Source organism: Oryctolagus cuniculus, chromosome 11 (genome assembly GCF_964237555.1).
Source record: "Oryctolagus cuniculus chromosome 11, mOryCun1.1, whole genome shotgun sequence".
NCBI classification, from domain to species: Eukaryota; Metazoa; Chordata; class Mammalia; order Lagomorpha; family Leporidae; genus Oryctolagus; species Oryctolagus cuniculus.
Window position 1 is genome coordinate 71,574,713 of NC_091442.1, and position 17,443 is coordinate 71,592,155.

General features: G+C 33.8%; 1 protein-coding gene across 8 annotated transcripts in view; it reads left to right on the forward strand.

The window, feature by feature from the left end:
* The window catches only part of CPSF6 (cleavage and polyadenylation specific factor 6), a 32,410-nt gene extending 17,650 nt beyond the window's left edge, over positions 1-14,760 (forward strand). For 2 of the 8 annotated variants that reach the window (XM_008256767.4, XM_008256770.4), the window contains 5 exons: positions 337-841; positions 1,017-1,132; positions 1,895-2,048; positions 4,619-4,811; positions 11,419-14,760. In XM_008256767.4, coding sequence (XP_008254989.1) covers positions 337-841; positions 1,017-1,132; positions 1,895-2,048; positions 4,619-4,808 — 965 coding nt within the window. In that variant the 3' untranslated portion in view covers positions 4,809-4,811; positions 11,419-14,760. Of the gene's footprint in view, positions 1-336; positions 842-1,016; positions 1,133-1,894; positions 2,049-4,618; positions 4,812-4,905; positions 7,556-11,418 lie in introns of those variants that run through there. The other 6 variants (XM_008256769.4, XM_002711322.5, XM_070052600.1 and 3 more) reach the window with 4 other exon arrangements.
* The last annotated feature ends 2,683 nt before the right edge of the window (positions 14,761-17,443 follow it).

Below are 17,443 nucleotides of genomic sequence, written 5' to 3' on the forward strand. Positions count from 1 at the left end.
AGCTTGGCATCAGAGTAGAATATAAGGTGGGTGATTTCACTGTAAGAAGTGTGTGTACACTGAAAGATGGAAAATATTTCTAAGCACTGTAATCTTTTTTAGTAAAGTTTTTGTTTCAATAATTTTTGCTAAGCATAAATTGAGCTAGTTAAATTTGTAAGGATATCCTTCACCTTTGTAGTTGTTAGCGTAGCATTTACCTTATGGGTTTTGTATAAAGAGAATTTTGGTCTGTGAGTTATGCTTTAAAAGTATAATAATCTTGGCATATAAATGTTAAAAGTATCTTTGTTATTAAAATATTTTCTCTCTCTCTCTCTCTCGTTTATTCTATAGCTGGACAGACTCCGCCACGTCCACCCTTGGGTCCTCCAGGCCCACCTGGCCCACCAGGTCCTCCACCTCCTGGTCAGGTTCTGCCACCTCCTCTAGCTGGGCCTCCTAATCGAGGAGATCGCCCTCCACCACCAGTTCTCTTTCCTGGACAACCTTTTGGGCAGCCTCCACTGGGTCCACTTCCTCCTGGCCCTCCACCTCCAGTTCCAGGCTACGGCCCCCCTCCTGGTCCACCACCTCCACAACAGGGACCACCTCCACCACCAGGCCCTTTTCCACCTCGCCCACCTGGTCCACTTGGGCCACCCCTTACACTCGCTCCTCCTCCGCATCTTCCGGGACCACCACCAGGTGCCCCGCCGCCAGCTCCACATGTGAACCCGGCTTTCTTTCCTCCGCCAACTAACAGTGGCATGCCTACATCCGATAGCCGAGGTCCACCACCTACAGACCCATATGGCCGACCGCCACCATATGATAGGGGTGACTATGGCCCTCCAGGAAGGTACGTTAATTTGCAGCAATCAGAGTGTTTCATTGGTAAAAGATGGTTGTTTTGTAGGAAAATAACATGGAAATGTAGCTAACATCAAAAACAGCTAGTGTAAAGTGCTTTACACTGTTAAGTCTAACTTAGAAAATCTGTTGGGTTTGACTTAAAGTTTCTTTCTGTTTTAAAGGGAAATGGATACTGCAAGAACACCATTGAGTGAAGCTGAATTTGAAGAAATCATGAATAGGAACAGGGCAATCTCAAGCAGTGCTATTTCAAGAGCTGTGTCTGATGCCAGTGCTGGTTTGTATATTTTTTCCTATATTCATAATTTTTACTTATGTGAAATGATCTAAACTTAAAAGCAGTCCGAAAGATATGTCATTTACGTTTAATAGTTCTTTTTGTATTCTCAAATTGTTATAAAGTATTGGAGAAAGCAGTACTCACAGTATAGCAGAAAGACCCCACAATTGTAAGTTATCAAGTGTTGATTTAAGTATTGGCCTTGACATTTAATGGTTTCAGAGACCTTCAGACAGCTTATTCAGTCTCCTGTTTACAAAATGATAAACTGTTTGACACAGCTTCGGTGATACCAGATTTTGTTAATTTGATCAATTTTAGCTTTTGCAAGTTTTGAAACCAAAAAGACACTGTTTTCTGTGATTGTTTTGAGGTGCACTACTTGAGTAAAATACTTTGCCACTCTTATCCCTACGTGGCTTGGCAGTGTTTCCCAACAAAAGTTACTGTTTTTAAGGTTTATTTATTCATTTGGTTGAAAACCAGAATACTCAAGTGCCTGCAACAGCCAGTGTTGGACTAGGCTGAAGCCAGGGGGCCAGAACTCCACTGGGTTCTCCTATGTGGGTAGCAGGGATCCAAGCAACTATTACGTTCCCAAGCACATTAGTAGGAAGCTGGATTAACAGTGGAGCCTCTGAGACATTAACTTGCATTCTAATGTGGATGTGGGTACTCCTAGTAGTGGCTTAACTTGCTGAGCCACACCAGCCCTCCCCAAAATTTGCTTGACTTCAATGCCTTTCTTTTCCTCTACAGGTGATTATGGGAGTGCTATTGAGACTTTGGTAACTGCAATTTCTTTAATTAAACAATCCAAAGTATCTGCCGATGATCGTTGCAAAGTTCTTATTAGTTCTTTGCAAGATTGCCTTCATGGAATTGAGTCCAAGTCCTATGGTTCTGGATCAAGGTAAAACTTTCCTGTCTCCTGTCTGTTGAAACCTGCTAGTTTACAAAAGGAAAAAATACTGTGTTTGGGACTTTAAAACAAAAGTTTGATGTACTTACTGTTTACTTAGCAGCTGGAATGATTTTTTTAAACTCTTAAGTCAGATGTTAGGTGTTTGCTTAAAACCCGTCAAAGGCTTCCACTTAGGCTTACTTCTTGTACTTCTCCCCATACTCACTCTAGCCATATTGATCTGTCTTTTCCTCTGGGCACATGAAGCATTTGACCATCTTACTGATTTTGTACTTGGTATTCCTTCTCCTGGGAACCCTTTTCCCTGGCTCTTCACATTCCCTGGCTCCTTATCCTTCTCCTTGTCTCAGTCTAACTTCTTAAGAGGGTCTTCTCCCAGGTTAGTCTGTCATATCCTTCTCTTACTTGCCGTAACCTATTCTTATTTGTTACTTGTATTTCATCTCATTAGAACATACTGAATGATAGCAGGGATTTGATCTAACCTACCTGCTACAGTTCTGTATTTCTAATGCTTAAACTTTGCCTGGTACAGTGTGGTGCTGAGTGAGTGAGTGAGTGAATGAATGAATGAATGTAGTTCCTTGCTTTCAGAATTCCTGCCAACTGCCCTGGAAAGGTGTCTTTTTAATCCTCACATAATCTCCCTTTAGTATGTTATCTGGTAGTAGAGTCATCTTTATTATTAAGGGAAAGGAGTTTGTCTTTGGCAGTTCCAACTTTATAATTACTGCCTTTTGACTTAGCTTATCTTTTTATCTGAACCAGTTGGTCAGAACTAACAGCATATTAAATACCATCATCTTACACTTTTTAGTCCAAGTAAGAACTTCTTTGATAAAGGAGCTTATTAGCCCCTAGCAATGTTTGATAAAGTCTGTCTGGTACAGAAATACAAGATTAAAATATTCTTACTTAAACTAATGGACAATTATTATTTCCTTATTGTGAATTTAGCAGAATTTCTAAAAGTCTTATAGGCAGTAAACTTTGAATAAATTTTTTTTTTGTTAAACTGCTTGTGAAACATTTCTACTTGATAAATACAGTGTGGATGCTGTATTAATCTTTGCTCTCCCTTCTCCCCTAAAAACTGTTAGTGTATATTAGAAAGTTTCCTAGTGGAGTACATGTGCTCCTGGTGAATCATACTTTGTTAGAAAGGTAAAATTGATAATTATGTGCAGTTGTCCCTCAGTATCCATGGTTCCCAGGACTCCTACAGATATCAGAATCTGTTGTTACTCAAAGTCCTTCATGTAAATGGCCCAGGGTTATTTGCATATGACCTGCCAGCATTTTCCCATATGCTTTAAATCATCTATAGCTTACTCATAATACCTAGTACAATGTAATTACTATGTCAACAGTTGTTATTTGTATTGTAAAGGAATAATAATAGGAAAAAAGTTGTTTTATATGTGTTCAGTATAATCACAATTTTTCTCTGAATATTTCCAATCTTCTGTGGCTTGAATCCAGAGATACAGAATCTGCTGATAGGGAGGACTGTGTAGGTTTAGCTCACCTATGTTGATAGGCACCTTTTTTTTTTTTTTTTTTTTTTTAAGTATTTTGGTTGCATTGTATGAATGATTTTTGTGAATTTTGTGTCTTTAAAAACTGTTCTAGATATTCTTGAACTTTAAACGCAAGTGCTTTGAAATTTGCCCTTTTGTTTCTATTCTTTCAGTAAATACTGTTTTAGGCTCCTTCTTTAAATGTTGTGATATGTTTCTGATTTCCATATTTTTCGCAAATATTTTAAAAAATGAAATTTCTGGTACATCTCTGAGTTGGAAAATCATTGGCAGTTTGTAGTAAGCTTGGATTTATAAACAATTTTCAAACACCAGAATACAGGGGATATGTTCTAGGAACCTCATTGGGTGTCTGAAACCATGAATATAGTACTGAACCCTAAAATTTAATGCCTTTTCCATCTGAACTAAGCACATATTACATATTATTATAACTTTTGCAGCTTGAAGTACAACAGCAAGACTGGTACAGATTTCCCTTCATGATTTCATAGACGCAGGATTTGCTCTTACAGATCCTAGCAACCTGAGCATATGATTATTTTTTCCTTTCCTTATTAAGTTGAGAACTTTCATCTTTTCACTTGAAGGGCATACTTTCATATAAAGTTAAATATTCCAAATTGACAGCATCAATAACTACTTTTGTACTTTGAGGCCCTTATGTAAAACAAGGGTTACCTGAATGCAGGCACTATGATCCCTTGAAAGTCAATCTGATAAGCAAGAGAGCCGCTCATTGGCTAAGGGTTGGTTTGTATGTATGACAAATATATTGAACAAAGTATGGTTTATATCCAATCTGGACACAAAGGAATAAGTTAAGCTACTCATAACCAGCATGTAATTTAAAACTTAAGAATTATCTATTTTGGGGATTTTTCCATTTAATATTTTCAGACCACTGTTGACCACAGGTAGCTGAAACCACAGAAAGTGAAACCCATGTTTTAGAGGGGATGTACCTTTTTTAAACTCTCCAATTATGGAGAGCATTAATTCAGTAATTTCTTTTAGAAGACGTGAACGATCAAGAGAGAGGGACCATAGCAGATCACGAGAAAAGAGTCGGCGTCATAAATCCCGTAGTAGAGATCGTCATGATGATTACTATAGAGAGAGAAGCAGAGAACGAGAAAGACACCGGGATCGGGACCGAGATCGGGACCGAGAACGTGACCGAGAGCGAGAGTATCGTCATCGTTAGAAGGTGGGTATTCCTTGTTCCTGTTATATTTAGTGTGTGTTATTAGCAGCAGTTATAACTCCAAGGCTGTTCATACAGTATATATCTACATTTTAAGTGATCCAACTACTTGTTCTGAATTTAATCTTCTGAAAACATCTGAGACAAATAATAGGTAAGTGATGACAGGTAAAAATTTTGACTTTTTATCCTGGAAATTGTATTGCTGAGTTGTTACTTTCAGGCTTCAGATTGTTATGATCTTAACAAAGCAAGAAAAATAATCAAGAGGACTCATTGTGTACTTCTAAAACCTAAAATTTGGAATTCTCATCACATAATTTGCATGTGACTTTAGAGTATTTAAAATACAAAGTACAGGAAGTTATTTCAGATACAAATATTATGTGCTTGGACTCCTAAAAATTAAAGTTTTTATCCTTGAATTAATTTCATTTGTCCCTAAAACAAGAAAATCTGCCATTGTAATAGTTTAACACAGGAGAATGTTACCTCAGCATTGAAAGTATTTTTCTATAAAAACAAAACAGTATTTTAGGAAAATTACTGTTGCCTTGGCATCTGATTTTTGTTTTTTTTTTTTTTTTAATAAAAGAGAAGAAGCAGTATAAAATTTGCAAAGAAGAAATAAGTTTCTTGATTAAAATGGGTTCAACTTAAAATTTTAAATTATGTGAAAGACATACATCCTAGATTAGAATAACCTTGAAATAATTTTATTTGATGTTTCATTCATAAATCATAATCATTGTCTTTTTTTCTGTATTTTAAAACTATTTCTTGTGTGCATTTTTCATGAAGTGGGAAGAGTTGTCTGTTTATGGTTCATTTTCACATGTAATTTTATTTTTATATTTGTGAACAGCATTTATTCACGTGAAGAGTTTGGGGAAAGCACTATAAGGCTATGCATGTAACACAAAGGTTACTCTGTAAACAAAAATTTTTTTTATTTGTTGCTGGTATAGCCAAATTAAATTAGGCTAAAACAAAACCCTCCCTTTATGTGGTTATTTTTCATAATACTGGAAAACTTACTGAAAATTCAGTCCTGGTAATTGCTAGCGTTTAAATTGTAATGGGCAAAATCAAAGACTTTATCAAGACTTTATCAAGTGTATGTAACTGTGACAGAATAGTAGTTTCTTTAACCGTAACAGATGTATTAGCAAATGAAATCCTCTTTGAATAAAACTAAGAAAATAATCATGAAAATGATATTTTTTGGAACACTGATAATCTTTTCTACTGTTTAAAATGTTAGGAGCAAGACCAGTTTTCGTACTTTTCCTTGCATTTTGAGTATGTAGCTTGAAAACTTAAATTTCATTACAGTTCTCCATATATTGTATTATAAAATTTAATACAATTCTTAAAAACATTCCTTTAATATGAGATAGGACATCTTTCAGTTTTAAAAGTAAGTTTACTGAAACTGATGCTATGTATGAATGTTAAGAATTGGATGTTGTATCATGTAAATCTAAACACTTAATTTTAAAGATGTAATTTGCCTGCCACCCCTCTGAGTTGAATATATCTGACCCCATCTTACGAAAAAATTTTCAGTGTCCATCTGTTTAAGGAGATGTGGCCAGGTTGTTTCTTCAGATGTTTAACTGTCATTTCATTTGTAGATGGGTGCAAGTTATACAGGGTATATAAATTTCTCAGAAACTGTATCAGCAAGCTTCTAGTTAGTTACTGAAGATATAATGAAATGAATACTTTTTCAGTTATCTCCAAAATTATGTGTGCCCATGAAGGTACCTTTAAACCAATATAAACCCAAAGTTAATTGATGACAATCTTATTTATTTCTGATTTTAGTAAGCTAGTGTAGTCAAACAAGTAAACTTCTGAAAAGCCCATTGTTAATTTTAAATACATGATTTAATAACATCCCAATAATGGTACACTTACGTATGTCATGACTTGAGTTTCATTACATTCAGACATCAACTATGAATTCCTAATGTGCAAACTATTGTTGGCATTTTTCTTAATCACTGATGTACCATACCAAAATTCCCATGTTTTGTTTGTACATTAATCAGAATTGAGTTGTAATATTGTTATGTGCCTTCATCCAAGCAAAATTTTATAAAGCATTCCAGCAAAAAAAAAAAAAAAATTGTTATCCTGGATTATTGTGTCTTTGCTATACCAAACAGTATTTATTGTGGAAGTAGACATGATTAAAGAGATGGGATTGGGATTAAGGATACTAAAGTGAAAACCTTGTTTAAACAAAACAAAAAAATCTGCAAATTGCATTACCAATATATCAGGTCCTGTTGACCACTTTAGAAGTTTTTTGAGTCCTTTTGAGCTTTCATGCAAACCTTAAATGGACTAAATGGATTAAGAGTGACTTCAAAGCCAAAGGGAATGTCAGGAGTAAGTCTGTATACAAATAAAATAATAATGTAATCTATTAATAAAGTTATGATGAATGGCTTAAAGGGCAAGTTCTTAACTGAAAACTTGATGATGTCAGCAAGTTGTCAATGTCTGTCCACTTTCCTTTTTTTGTTTCAACTGTTGGTAATGTTGATTGCATTCTCATATTTAAGATGTATTAGTTTTTCTAAGAGCATTCAGTATCTAAGTTCAAATAGGTTACACCCAATGAGAAAATATCAGTATTGTAAATTTCAGTATGTAAATACATTGTGCTTCATATTCTGTAACTTCTGCCTCTATTCTCAGACCACTCTGAGCAAAATAAAAGTGCTTTAAGATTGTATGCTTCTCACAAAAACAATTTTACTTTCATAGTTGAGTTATTTTCTTTGAGGTTGTGTTCCTCTTAGTATTTGGAATAGCCCTAATCAGATTTCTACTTACAGTTCAGTTTTTCTTTGTGTACTAAAGAGTAATGAAGCCAAATTATTTTTTAAAGAACTTTTTATTTAGCCTTTTCCTCTCCCTAATTTGTAAGATTTTACATATTCTGAAACCATTCTCTTTTGATAATATTTTTAAACATGTATGGGGGCTGGATTAAATACCTATTCTTTCCTTGACTGTATGATTACTTATACGGTAAATATTTTTGTCATTGCAAAAGATTTGGGATGCTTTGAGTTGTTAATCAACTGATTAGCTTTGTATTAATTTTGGTACAGAACAAAGCCAGAAGAGTAAAATTCTTTCTTCAGTGTTGTTTCATCTCCTTAAGAGAGTTAGTTGTTGCATTGAGGCTTGTGTGAAAATTAAATTCTTTCAATAACTTGTGGGATGATACTGATTGTAAAATGATAAGGTCATCTAAGCTCTGAGTAATATTTCTGTTACCCTCTGTTTCTCCATGTGTCCTAACTGCTATATCTGAATGTGCTAGCTCTTGTTTCTTTGGCTTCTAATTTACCTTGTTTTTAGTATTTATAAAACGTGTCTGCACAGCTGTCTTAATTAAAGTGATAAGAGAGTAGGAAGTGATCCCTGGATGGATATATAGTGTTTTGCTCACTGTGGTTTAAGAATATGAGTATAGTTTTGTTTATAAATAATTATCTCTGTTTAAAAAAAAAGCCAGTGAATCACCTTGCTCTCTTCACCTCATCTCAGTGTGAAATTTACTACCATTGTTTTAGTTTGTAAATGAGATTGTTTTGAGTAAATAATGTTGAACGTTTAGTTAACATTGCTTACTGAAAGCCTAATAGTCAATAAGGGGGAAGGTGTCATTTATGTTCTCCCAGTTTATGAATTCTCTTTCTTTGGTGCCATCTTTAAGTCTCACGGTGAATTCTGAATAACAAACAGCACATTTGAAATGTTCATTTTGTGAATCTTTTTGGGGCAAAGCTGATTTTTCTTTTGACTATGATGAAGTTCATTTCTGCTATTTTAGTAGACTGCCTAGAGCAACAGTCATGTTATAGAGTAGTAAAATACCCCTATTAGAATGAGGTAAGTACTTTTGTTTGGAGATAGGTAAAAATTAGAATGCTTTGGTAGTAGGCAACTTTTTGTAAACATCTACAATAAACAGTTTTTATATAGTATGTTCTGGCCAACAAAAGGAATTTTGATTTGAAAAAGAGTTAACATGTTTTTAGACACTTATTTCACTTGCCCACATCATCTCCATTCCTCTCATTAAGGAGAACTTTTCAGATAAAAGTGAATTTCATTTAAATGAGTTAATAAAATTTTATGATAATCCTCTTTTAATCCAGGTTACTAATATGATAAACCTATAAAAGAGCCCTATATATATATATATATATATATAATGTTTTACTTAAAAATGATTTTACTATGAGTTTAAAATATGGATATTAACAAATTTGTTTAGATAAATTTCTAACAGAAACAATCATAATGTTACAAATAATTGCTTGATCTTACATTATCTCAAAGTGGAAGCCCTTCTCTGTGTTGACATTTTACTTGCAGATCATTGTGGTTTACAGACTTGGCTAAAAAGCTGAGGATTCCATTTGTTTCCTAGTTGTATTAACAACTGTTTATGTAGGTCTTCCTTTTATAACTGATGGCTGAGCCAAGTAACTGTGTGGTTTTGACAATATAGATTTGACCAATTGCTATTCTGAAAATATGGGCATTGAATGTATTTGTCACTTTGAAACTTCTTTTTGATATATTTGTTTTTGTAGATGTCTTCTTAGATATTTGAGACTAGTATGGATTGGATTATTGGAAATGGGTTGTATTGCCTTCAAATTTGCTTCTGTTTGAGATTGTACATTTGTATTTTCAAGTGGATAAATGTAAAGTGTCTAGAATTAGAAATAAAAATTGCCAGACCATCCCACAGGTTTTATGTCTATATGATAAAAATGATGAGATTTAGTAATAATTAAGACATACCTATAAAGTATAGGCAAGATAAGTGCATTAGTCCTGGGTAAAGATGTATATTGTAATTTCACAAACAAAATTCTCTATAAAAAGTAGCGAAGTTCTCCATGGGAGTGATAATAATAAAAAGATTGAAATATATGCTGCATGTGTTTTGAAAGGGTTGAATATTACAGTCTTGTTCACTGTATTTTCCCCATTTAACCCATTGTGTCCCATTGTCCTATACATAGGACATCTATACCACTTAATGATCAACAAACATACCACTTATGATAACCTTGCACCTGTGTCAGTTTTTGAAATATTTGCAGAATTGAAAACTTGGGACATAATGGGTTAACAGTCCCTCTCATGTCCATCCCTTCCAACACTACACAGTATACAGGGAGAAGGCATTCTGTTATGAAATTTATGAATTTCCCAGTAATCCTTTTTTCAGATTAGAAAATATGCCTTCTCTCTTTTAATAGTTTACTAGTTTTTTTAAGTTTGTTGCAAAAAATAAAACATTTGAAATCTGCCATTTTAGGAGTTTTTACTATTAAATAATTACACTAAATAGCATTACCACCATAAAGTAAGATGAAGGTACAATACAAGGAAACATTAATAATGGTTTAAGTATCTGTTTGAAAAATATGGGCATATTTTTAGAGAGTTTCAGAATTAACCTTTGTTTTTTCCTTTTGCAGTTGTAAAACTTAAGTTTTTACTGCTAGATAGTGAATACATATGTGTGCTGATGCTCACAACATAGTTGGAATAAAAGGACATGAAGGATAAAATTTATAGTTGAGAGAAATTACTCAATTGTGAAGCAAAACTATTTTTAAATTATTTTTATGGCAGAATATGATGAAAAATTGTGCCCTTAAATCACTATTGAAATGGTGTCTTGGAATTTATATTTTAAGTATCTGATGTTTCAGTAACTTACATCCAAGTTAACTGAATGTTTCTTTTGTGAACCTCTGCCTGAAGTTTGGATATATATGTATTCTTGAAATTTTAGTTCATGAACTTTATATTCTGTTTCTTTTATTTTCGTTATGTGATTTTTCGATGAAATTTTTCAATGTAGATTCTCGTTTAGCTTGTTTTGGTTCTTTAATATAATAGTAGATGGTTTTATATAGATGGAAGAGAATGAAAGGAGAGGAAATGTTTAAAATTTGTATTCTGTCTAATGATTTGTATGTGGATGTCATATTTATTTAAATGTCCATCTTGAGCTATATATATATATTTTTTTTTTGTAACATGGAGCACCATTTGATTTACAACAATTGCAGAAATACCTGTATGCTGTCAAATAGATTAATCTGTAAAATAATATATTGAATTTTATATTCAGTTCAGCATTTGTTAAATGAGTTAGTGTAGAATTGGTACATGGATGAATGAAAGTATTTACATTAAAATCAGGCGTTTTTCCATTTATTTTTGTAGTATGCATATTTTAGAAAATGATTTAATGATGTTTCCATCATCACAGAAACAGTAGCTGCTGTATTTTCATTTATATATCAGTCACTAAATTTCAAAGGCAATAATATCTAAGAAGAATGAAATCATTGTATCAGTTTAAATCATTAGATAAATTGGGAGCCTTTCTCCACCACAAAGGCAGCTACTGTTTCAGTGAGTTCTTACTTTGTGTTAGTACGTAACAGTGAAGTAGATGCACGACTTGTGTATGTATAGTTAAGCCAGCGTTTTTCTGTGTATTTTGGGGAATAGCAAAATCTACATCACAAATTTTGACACATTACAGCTGAAGGAAGAGGAACACCTTCCAAGACAAAACAGCCTTCATGGGGGAAAATGACGCTTGTCCAGCAGTTTGCTTCTTGTGATTGAACTGAACGTGTAAGGATTCATGGATAAAATGAACAGGAATAGATCTGAATAAAGCAAATCTGCATAAATGGTAACCAGTAGCTCTACTTTTATTTTTTATGTTGCTTAACTGTTTTATTTGAAGGAAACCTGTGTGATTTAAAAAGTTATAGCTTTTGCAACTTTATTACTGGTTATATACATTTGGCCATTATAATGTGCAAGCAATTGGAAAAAGTCAAGTATTTGCTTGTTTTTATAGTAGTTTGTTCTTGTTAAAAATGTTCATATGATAATGTCTGTAAACAGCACCACTTTGATTACAATAGATGTAGTGTTGTAATAAACTGTTTAATGGGGCTGATGTGTAAAGCTGTTCAAGTTATTTGATGTTTACACCTCAGGGAAAGTCTTGTGTTCAGCAATATCTAAAGATAATGTTACTATGACAACATTTTTACTGTCCTTTAAAAAAGCATTGCAATAGCGTTTTGGATATGCATCAATCTAATCTTGCGTTCAGTGAATTAAACATACTAATTAAGTGTCTCTTGCCCTTGGTTTTGATATTAGAGTAGGTGATCCCATGGAAATTTAATATTCTGCTTTTCTAGCTGTTTTTACCTAGTTAGCTTGTGATTTTGCTGAATGGTATGTAAACTTGTAAAAACTGAAATTTGACAGATGTAGCAATCCAGTCAATGTGTTAGGAATCAAGAAAATTTGAGATTTTAACATTTTAGTAAAAAAATACCATACATATTTGCTATAGAAATGCAGCTTAATTACAACACAGATGTACTGAAACACTTCATTGTGAACTGCTAGCATTGAAGAGAGATTTTGACAGTTCTGATTTGATGCTGCAGTTATTTGCTGTGTTTTTTATTGATGGTGCTTATGGTTTAGCTTTGAAACCATGGGCAGTGTAAATACAGCCATGCAGCAGATAAATCTGAGTAGAGACCCTCAGTTTTATTTTCCAGTTTGTGTAGATTTCTGAAGATTGTGACACTTACTAACATTGGGCTGTATTCTCCAGTGAGAGTCATGGAAGGTTATAGGCATACCCTGTCTCCATAGTTCAAGGAAGTCTGTGTATATTCATGTAACCTGTTGATTCATGCTAGAGTTATTTAATCAGAGATGTTCTTTCAAACCTGCTTTACATGTAGGAGCACCTGGCTGGTGTGTGTTCTTAATTGCAGAATTTAGCAGAGGCAGAATGTTGACTTGATCAGATATTTTTATAGGAAGGTAATTCTGAATCACTACTTCAGAAATTTGAGTAAAATCCTTCAGCCAGTTAATATGTTTTTAAATATACTTTTAAGATCTGATTTTATCTTTTTGAGAGATCTTTTGGTGATACACATTGTTTTTTAAAGTGTAACCAAATTTTAGAATAATGCTTAAAGTATTAGGTGTACCCTAGATGGTAAACAGTGTGCAGCTATAGAAACCTTCAGAGATTTGCACTGCCATTCTTCAGTCTCTTCTTGTCTGCTGTCCAGTTGCTTCTCACAAAATTAGCTGTTTCAAGTTCTCCATATTACTGCCAGTTTTATTTTAAAACATTTTGTGCTTGGAGTATTTGTGCATGGAATCATTGGTGTTTACAGAACTGTTTGCTCTCAGAAATGATACTTTGTTTTAATCTTGTTGAAATGCAGTTGCCTTTAAACGTTATTTGAGTTGTATCAAAATCTGTTTTCTGTTTTTGTGAATAGGTGTTGTAAGTTTTTGTTATTTCTTAGCTTTTTTATATTTTAATTACAATGTGAAGAAGTATGGGCATAAGTGTATAACAAGAGAAATTAGTTAATAGTAAGATTAAAAGGTAAGTAAAATGTCCATGAGGAAAAGTTTCTCTGAAAAACTTTAAAGTGGAATCACAAAACTCTTAACTGCACTTGAACTTGGAACAAAACTGGAAATTTTGTACTAATTGCATCCTTTGCCTTTTTTTTATATTAGTGAAACGTGTTAATTTCTCCTTCTGTATCACTCCCCTGCTGGCAGGTCACATTCCATGCTTTTTATTGCAGACAGTGTCAGTGTACTAGAATTACTGCTGCTCGGCTGTTATTTTTAAGTGTTGTCAGAAGGACTTCACTTTTTGGTTTGACCAAGTAATTTGGCAGAGTCCTTCTGTACCTGATAATACATGAATGTGTAGCAGTAAAGGTAAACATTACAAGCCTTTTTTATTCCTCATACCCCTCTTGTTGTTTATGGGCTGATAATATTTTTTTAATTTGTAAGAAAAATCCAAAGAGATAAATCCTTGCATTGACACCAAAAAGAAAAAAGAAAACAGTGTCTCAGACACCTTTTCATTTTTTTCCTTAACTGTAGTTGAGAAGAAAACATTTCAATTGTGTTTTGAACCATAGCATTTATTGGTGCTATGCAGTCACATTCCTTTCAGCCAGTAGTAAAGTGATGGGTGAGTGTTAACAGCACCTGAATGGTACTGCTTCCAAAAGCAGCACTGTGAACTGAAGGTGCTGATTTGGTTCAAGGAATATGTTGTGGGAAGGCTATTCCTGTGTAAATTTGCAAATTTATTTTGTCAAGTTTCATAAGCAAGATTTAGAATAAGTTCTGGCTGTTGATCATAATTTAGCCCATTTAATGGCCCCTTTACTCAAAAGGCTCTTAAGCAGTTAACTGCAATTTAGAGTTTGCAAATAACTTGTAGCTTAAGGTGTTAATTTCATTTAATTCTCCTGTGGAGAATATTGCTTTATTTTTTACTAGTTAAAGGTCAGTTCTTAAAACAAACATGGAGGTTTTAATGAATGTTGTATAATATTTTGTAGTGAAACGGGAAAATAGTTGAAAGGGTAAAGACTTTATCTTTCCCTTATATATATAAATGTGCCAATCACCTAAATACATGCTGTTTTTATATGATGAGATGCTACTACAAAATTTTTCTGTTGGAGTGCTCTCTACATTTTGGTTTTCATATCTGAATGATCATTGCGTTTTCTGTATCTTAAAAAATGGCTCCAGTTTTGTGTTTGAAGCTTCAGCTTAAGTTATCTTAAGAGGAAGTTTATGTTCTAATTCTTTACTGAGAATACAGTATTGAGATTCTCACTGTTTTGTAGATAACTGCTTTTTAAATTTTTATTCATTAAGTTCATTTACATCCCACAGCCCTCTGTAAATGTTTCCCCCAGATGTATGTACCTAAATGCACGCTTATCCATTGTACATATTAGACATTTTTGTGCTAAAATATATTAAGTGGGATTTTTGTAGCAAAGCATTCTATTTTTCTGTTCTTACAGTGTGTGTGTGTGTTTTTTTTTAACATTAACCTTCAGTTTAAACACTGGTGTATTTTTTTTAAGCAACTTGACTCTTAGAAGCCTTAGACTAATTTTTAAAATAAATATTCAACCAAAAATTATAAATATATTAAGATGTGGCCTTACATATGGCATTCCTTGTGTTTGTAATGTGATATTTTTAATCTAGAGAAATCAAGATTGAAGGTTAAAGTTTTGTAGGTTTAACCATAAAATGTGTTAAAAAGTGTCTAGGCTTCTGGGAAAAAGTTCTTATACTCTTCTTTCTTGACATTAGAAAGAAGCAATATGAGTATGAATATTCAAAATATTCAGGCACTTGTATCTTCAGATTGATTCAGGCTTGTTTTAACTAATGTTTCTTTAAAATTTCAGGTTTTTGGCATTCACTCTCTTGAGTGTGCAGTTACTGTGTTTTTTTTTTTTCTTTATGGGTTCTGTAAACCTTGGTTACATACAGATGTGATTGTTTTTGAAGACTTCCTGTTATATAAATTAACATCTCTTGTTATGGGAGTCTTAAAATATTAGGTAGAATTTAATTGAAGTCACACAAATCTTGAAATGATATTTGTGGATAGTAAATACTACAAGAGTTTTTCATGTGGGAGTATCCTAAAACTTCACCATGGGTGTAAATGTTTTACATTAATTTCATAACTGGTTGGACCCTACATTTAGTGAAAGCATTTCATTTTGAAGGTGTGTTCTTTTTGTCCCACGGTTACTGCATAACACTTCTCAGCATTTTGTAAGTTATTTTCAAATATTATGGCAAACTCACGTTTATTTTTTTACTTTGAAAATTGTAGTACTCAGGTGGTATTTAATGGGAAAGGATCCTTTGGGTAAATCATAATGTATTCTAAGGAATGCATCTATAAAGCATTGTTGACTTAGCCTTAAAAAAAGGTCTATTTATTCTTCTTCCTCTCCATCCCATGGTATATTATAGCTAACTAGTTTACAGCCCTGTGCAGCCTTACAAAGTTGTTTTACAATTTTTAATGGAAAGCCCTTAACAGACAAACAAAATGTATATTACCAGTATCCATGAATTACTGAATCAGTTTGTAAATAATTTGTCTAATATCAGAAGGCCAAAGAAAGTCTTAAAATTTTAGCTATTGACTCGTGACTTCACAATAAGATTTCTGTGCAAAAGGTAAGGTATTTGATCAAATAGACATCTTTTTGATGTCCATAAGAACTAGACTTCCATATTAGCTTCTATTAAAAAGCTTTTTCCATTTTATTAAAATGTTTGTAATTACATTTTTGTTTTTAATGTTTACTTTGTCTTTTCTTTCTTTAGCATTTAGGTGACTGTTCAGCAGTTTGCTAGGTGACCATTGTTGGCCCTAAACTGCACTAGTAACAAGCATGGTATTTATCTTGTATTGAAAATAAATAAAAGAGTTTTGATAATACTTTGTAGTTTGTCTTTTTTGTTTCACTTCTATGTTAACTATTGTGAATGATTTTGAATAATTAATTTCTATGGCAATATGCCATACAACAGAAATTGGACTGTTGTCTGAATTTTGTCTTTGAGCCATCCTGCTAGGTAGTGATAATTGTCTTTTCTTTTTATTTCAAGATACAGAGAGATAGAAGAGAGGGAAGACAGACCTTCCATCTGCTGGTTCACTCCCCACATGCCCACAATAGCTGTGACTGGGTCAGACCAAAATCAGGAGCTCCCATTTGAGTTTTCCATGTACCAAGTACCAAGTACTTGAGCCATTATCTGCTGTCTTCTCAGGCACATTAGCGGAAATTGGGTTGAAAGCCGAGTGGCTGGGATTCAAACCCACACCCTGATCAGACTGTGGGTATCCCATGCAGCAGCTTAACCTTTTGTACCACAACACCTGCCTCTATAGGATACTTTTGAAATAGTAACAAATTAGTTTCAACAAATATTTTTGTGCATGTATTACATCATGCCCCAGATTTCTTGCAAGCTTTAAACTTTGTTGAAAGTGACAATTGTAAATGATTGAATTTATGAGAAGTAGGAAGCTTCCATGACTGGAATTGCTTTCCAACTTTTTTTTTTTTTTTTTTTAAGATTTATTTATTTATTTGAAAGTCCGAGTTAAACTAAGAGAAAGAGAGGCAGAGAGAGAGAAAGATCTTCCATTCGCTGGTTCACTCCCTAATTGGCCGCAACAGCTGGAGCTGTGCCGATTTGGAGTTATTTCCAGGTCTTCCCATTTGGATGCAGGGGACCAAGGACTTGGACCATCTTCTACTGCTTTCCCAGGCCACAGCAGAGAGCTGGATCAGAAGAGGAGCAGCCAGGACTCAAACTGGTGCCCATATGGGATGGCAGCACCGCAGGCCATAGCTTTACCTGCTGTGCCACAGTGCTGGCCCTGCCCCTCCCTTTCCATACTTTAACCAAAATGGTAGTTGAGGTTTTGTTAATGTCCATATTACTCTTGTGTTATGTGTCTATATTTTGAATATTGCATTCAGTGACCCACATGTGTCAAATTAATTGTCTTTGGCTGTAGGGACAGGACATTTAACTGTCAGAAAAGATGATTAGGGACACATTTTTTTTCCTAAATGGCACACCAGCCGCGGAGGAGTCTGTGAAAACTCCGTGGAGGAAGGAGATGCTTTTTA